Source organism: Populus trichocarpa, chromosome 7 (assembly GCF_000002775.5).
Source record: "Populus trichocarpa isolate Nisqually-1 chromosome 7, P.trichocarpa_v4.1, whole genome shotgun sequence".
NCBI classification, from domain to species: domain Eukaryota; kingdom Viridiplantae; phylum Streptophyta; class Magnoliopsida; order Malpighiales; family Salicaceae; genus Populus; species Populus trichocarpa.
In genome coordinates, this window is record NC_037291.2 from 777,225 (window position 1) to 783,083 (window position 5,859).

Consider the following 5,859-nt stretch of genomic DNA (forward strand, 5'->3'; position numbering starts at 1 on the left):
TAGGCTTGTACAATGTTCCAGGAAAAGTTACTTTATCCATTTTCTTTCTTGTGACCACTCCCTTAGCATCATCACCAATAAACAAACTGTACACATTCCAACACAACCAAGCTGAAAGTATCTCCATGTTCTTTTCTCTTCCTTTCCGTTGGCACGCATCCCTTTTTGTTGTTTTGAAATCCAGAATCATTCTTCTTTTTTCTTAACGAATTTTGAAAGATAATGAAAAGGGAAAACTTATCATGTGCATGATGCTTGTTTACAATTTTGAATTTGGTATTAATTGAGTGATAAGGAAGGGATAAGTAAGATTCTCTTAAGTGGGTTATTCCTTTTCATGTTCCAGACTAGATGGACACTATATTTTGGCCTTATTGATTCTGGCATGGACCTACATTCCATTCTTGATGGAGCTTGGTTTTAGCAAATGGGTTCTTGCGTTTGCACTTTCTTCATGGCTGCTGTTTTCCAGAGCATACTCAGGTGAGCCTGTTTTGTTTTGAGCTTGCTAATTGTTGAATTTCTTACTTTTTAATTCCTTGCTTGATAAAAGTGGAGGGATTAAGAGGCAATTCTAAAGTCCGGGGAGTGAACTTGGGAGGTTGGCTGGTGATTGAAGGTTGGATCAAGCCATCACTCTTTGATGCCATTCCCAACGGAGACATGCTTGTGAGCTTTTTTTCAAAGTTTTGGATTTGTATATATATACATATATTTTTCTTTTTCTGGGTTGCCTGTCAATGCATCTCTTTGCCAATGTGTTAAGTGTAGGATGGTACTGGGGTTCGTTTCATGTCAGTGTCGTCGCACAAGTATGTGAGTGCAGAGAATGGAGGTGGTATGGGTGTTACAGTGTATAGAGATGTTGCTTTTTCGTGGGAAACTTTTAAGGTGAAATGCCAAACCAAATTGTTTATGCTTACTTTAATGGATAACTTTGCTCTGTACATCTAGTGAACACCTCTTCATTTTATTTACCATTCCCTTGAATTCCTTCCAATGTGTGGTATTATCAATGGCACACAATATCAAGTTTTTTTTAGCATGTTAAGATCTGCTTTTATATAAATCACAGATATAATTTATGGCTAGTTGATTAGGATTTGTGGTTGCAATTTGTTAAAATTTATTCCCAAAGTTTATTTAATGATATATCATTAAATGTGGGCATGCCTTTTTGTTTTTTAACATTGTATCAAATCCACTGAATGGAAAGTGTTGCTAGGCATTATAACAATTTACTGGTTTCATGATTTGAATTTTAGATCTTGAAGTTCTTAAGTTTTATGCAAGCTGCGCACAACTTTTTCTTGTGCAATCTCACTTTTATTTATCTAGTTTAAGTTCATATTCTGATGTTTAGCTTGCAGATCAATGCTTGATGGTTTTGAAGCATTAACTTTTTTCTGATGTGGAGACTATGCCTGCAGTTGTGGAGAGTTTCTGCATCTGAATTTCAGCTTCGCACCTCTCAAGGCTATTTTCTAGCATGTTATGGTGAAGGATGCTCCATTTCTGCCACAGCAAACTCACCTTCAGAAGGGGAAATATTTTATATTGAAAGGAATAATAACAATCAAGTTCACATAAAACTTATTACCGGGGCTTATCTGCAAGTATATACATTTGAGCCATTGCATCGTGATCTTATTGTGGGACCCAATGGTGGTTCCCACTAGTCTAATGGCTCATGTGTATTCTTGAAGTTTTTTCTTAATGCTTAGCATCACTCCTACAATACATGACCACCTAAAAACCTTATTCATGTCTATTATGCCTATGAAAGTGCAAAAGGATGAAGCTAAATGAAATTCTAGATTGCTGTGCACAATTTCCTTGATATATGAATGTTTTAATGCTATTTCGTGATAGCATATATTTCTCTTTTAGGTTACAGTAGGAAATCTGCTGACAGCAGACTATCCAGGGAAACCAGGATGGGATGATAATGCAGCTACATTCGAAATGATGATAGTGGCAAATGACTTGCACGGAGATTACCAGCTTGCAAATGGATATGGACGTCATCAGGCCAAGGAGGTTCTTAAGGTGTATTGTTTCTTTTTCTATGTCAGTGTATAATTCAATTTTTATTTATTTATTTTTCTTTTGGTCGATGATAAACAATTATCTAACATTTAATTGTCACACAGTGTATGTTTTTGTAAAGTGAGTTTTGGCTTTGAAAAATTAATGGATACTAATTGATAGTGCCATGAGGTTTAATTTTGTTTATGTAATAGGTTTTTCTTTTGGATGCAGAAACACAGAAATAGTTTTATTACTATGGACGATTTCAGTTTTCTATATAGACGTGGGATAAATACTGTGAGGATTCCTGTTGGCTGGTGGATTGCTTTCGATCCTGATCCACCTGCTCCTTTTATTGGGGGATGTTTGGAAGCTCTAGATAATGCTTTCTCATGGGCACAGCAGGTGTAGCTTTTCTTTATTTCTGTTTGCAAGATTAGCAACTTGAACGCGTTTCTGTCTAATATGTGCCTGAAAACTGTGGTGCAGAGCCTATAATATAAAATGTGTAATTGACCTTCATGCGGCTCCTGGCTCCCAAAATGGGGCGGAACATAGTGCTAGTAGAGATGGTACAACAGGCTGGCCTTCCTCTCCAGATTATGTCTCAAAGACATTGGATGTTATTGACTTTTTAGCTTCCAGGTACATTTCCAGACATGCTGTTTATTATCCACTGCCTACCAGGTTTTCAATTGTACAAGCTTTAAATAAATCAATAAACTTTTGATGGCTGTTGGTCAATGTCCATAAATATGTTGTCTTTAAGCGGCATTTAAATTGGTGTGCTTAGTTTGGACAGCTAAGAAACATGATATAATATGCAATTTTGAGTTGTCGTGTTCAAGAATGATAGAAGAGTTATTCCCAAGGAGGGGATGTTGCCACAAGCATAGTAAGTTACAATGCTTGAGACAGAGTGTGAGGTTAGAGAGAGGGTGCGTGAATGTGATGCAGAACCAATTAATGAATACAAGGACAAACACTCAAGGGAACCATTTCTCTGAAAAAACTCAATTTACTTGATCAATCAATATTCATATCGTCGTAACATTCAATGCTTAACATTTATTAGATAAAATCATTGAATGTTTAACTAAAGTGATTATTTATTGGCACCGAACATTAGGTCCTGATAGATGTTGGTAAACATGCTAATAAGAATAGGAAATCCTACTAAATAAGTACAAACTATTTTCCAACTTTAACTATTAAATGACAAATAGTAATATTACTTAGTAATGCTAAAAACCATGAATAATCATATAACTTTAAAATACTATTCCTATTATTTCTTTCTTCAATCTCCATCATTCTTCCTTGGGTACCTTGATTGTGAGTTTGGATGTGTTGAAGTAGTTGTAGCAAACGCTACATGAACTTGAATGACATGCACAACTAGAAGTAACATTTATGTGATTGATACCTTTTACTCTTTGACAACAATTTAGGAAATATGATATCTTCTCAATTATAATACTGAATTTAGAGGGCACAATGAAGTCAATGTAATTGACCTCTTCTTTAGACTCTTGAATGGTGGAATCTTCAATTTATGAGTGTTAAAAACTTTTTTGTACAAGTTCCGTTGTTTCAACTCTATTCTCAAAATGGTTCTCATGTTGTTCCTTCACAATCTCAATTTTATCTCACAGGCTCGCTATGATGTCATTGTTATTTGCATCCATCAACTCATTTTACATTATGTATCAGTTTTCCTGCTCTTCCACTTTGAGGGTTACTAGATTTGAAGTTACTTGTTGCATTATTTCGTGCTTTGCTTCACAAGCTTGTTATCTTGTTTACTCTTGAATGCCATAACAGATTTTACCCTTTCTGCTACATGCTTTATTATGTTTAGCAAGATCCCCTTCGCCCCTTTTCTGTTACTTCTTCCATCTTCTTTAGTTGGTCTATGAAAAGATGTCGTTACATTTGGGTCTATAGTGACTGTAATTTTTCAAAGGAGCTTGACTATATACTATTTGACTTGTTTTGAAGGGTAGATAGTATCAACAAAACACACATTATTGCAGTGCATTTGAACTTTTGGAACTTATTTGCATTGAATATCCATAAACACAGGCACCATGAATCTGAACTTTAGCTAGAGTAGCTTATCTTTGAGATTTGAATTGGAAAAAAGCTAGCTCTTCGAACATGAATATCTCATTCACGTATTCCTTGCTGCATGTTTTGTGCCACACATCATATGTGATTTGAATGAACTCGGCTCACTTCGTTCTTGGAGAACTCTTGTTCTCCAATTATAATCAATCTTTTCTTTTACATAATATTGATGTTAATTAAGGGAAGATTGAATAAAAGCAATCATGATATAAGTCCCATGAATGTAGGAATTTATTATGACTCCTTACATTAATCCACAATTAGTCCTATGCATACAAGATGATATTACACAGATTGAACTGTTTGATGTCCGTGTATCATGCATATTTGTGCTTTGATTGGTCATCTGAATTCCTCTTTCTCCACTAACTATCTTACATGAGTAATGCTATCATGAAGTTCTTCGTCTAAATGAAACCCTCACAATGATTGACTTGAATTGCAGATATGGAAGACATCCTGCTTTGCTGGGAATTGAGCTTTTAAATGAACCATCTGCCTCCTTGGTTCCCATGGAAGTTTTAGTTCCATATTACAAGCAAGGCTATGAAATTGTTCGAAAATACTCCTCTACGGCTTATGTAATAATTTGCCAAAGAATTGGCAATGCAGATCCGATAGAACTTTACCAGGCGAATATAAGCTCTCATAATTTAGTTGTGGATTTGCATTTTTACAATCTTTTTGATTCTTACTTTGTTAATATGAGCACTATGGATAACATAGATTTTGTATACAAGAGCAGGGCAGCTCAATTACAGGCTCTGAACAGTGCAAATGGCCCGCTTGTTTTTGTTGGTAAGGCAAGATCTCCATCCTGTTCCCCTTGTAGAAAGAAAGGAAAGAAAAAGAAAAACAGTTGGAATGAGTCGAGTATAAATATCAAAACATAGATAAGAATTATTTATATTGGGTAAACATCAAATAGATTTATTGAAGCCACTGTTTTTTTTTAAACACAAATGATACATTTGAATTTTGGAACCTAATTAGGTGATTTTGAATTGTGTTGGTTTCAGGGGAATGGGTGAATGAGTGGAGCGTGACAACTGCATCTCAGACAGATTATCAAGATTTTGGTAGAGCACAACTTGAGGTTTATAATGCAGCTTCCTTTGGATGGGCATATTGGACTCTCAAAAATGACAGAAAGCACTGGGATTTTGAATGGAACATTAGGAACAATTATCTCCAACTGGGTAAAATTAGTTCATTTTTGTTCTGTATTCTGCCTCCACCTCTGTTTTCTTCTCTTATGTTATAGATAGAAGAACGACATACTTCTGTTCTCCCCTTGCACACACGAGCATACAGGTGCACCTATCTTGAGTACAAATCATTCCTGACAGCATCTGAAGTTCTGAACTATCTGGTGTAGGTAATTCAACTACCAGGAAAATTTATGACAAGTTAGTATTGCTTGGATTGATTTCTGTCTGGATCTTTCTGCTTTGTATACTATAATGGATAACAGAAGAATCGAAAGAGGAAGATCCATAGGCGGCTGCTTTTTTTGTCATTGAGTTTTTCCCAGATTTTGTCAATATTCATTCATTTGTTATGCCAATTTGCAAGGTCATTAATACTGTAAGACCAAAGAGTTTCCACAGGAAATGTGGACGGTCCTGTAAAAATATGGAAGCTACAAAGTGTTCTCGTTCTGAATAATATCACTCCTTTGCTTGTTCTCTACAGCCA

The 5,859-nt window shown here is 35.5% G+C and overlaps 1 protein-coding gene across 1 annotated transcript; it reads left to right on the top strand.

The window, feature by feature from the left end:
• LOC7480193 (probable glucan 1,3-beta-glucosidase A) lies at window positions 1-5,859 on the top strand. The gene is made up of 10 exons (XM_024605310.2): window positions 1-483; window positions 554-669; window positions 772-891; window positions 1,431-1,616; window positions 1,891-2,049; window positions 2,263-2,432; window positions 2,521-2,676; window positions 4,607-4,959; window positions 5,181-5,360; window positions 5,540-5,859. Exons 1-10 carry the CDS (start codon window positions 408-410, stop codon window positions 5,623-5,625), a joined length of 1,602 nt encoding a protein of 533 aa, XP_024461078.2. The 5' UTR covers window positions 1-407; the 3' UTR covers window positions 5,626-5,859.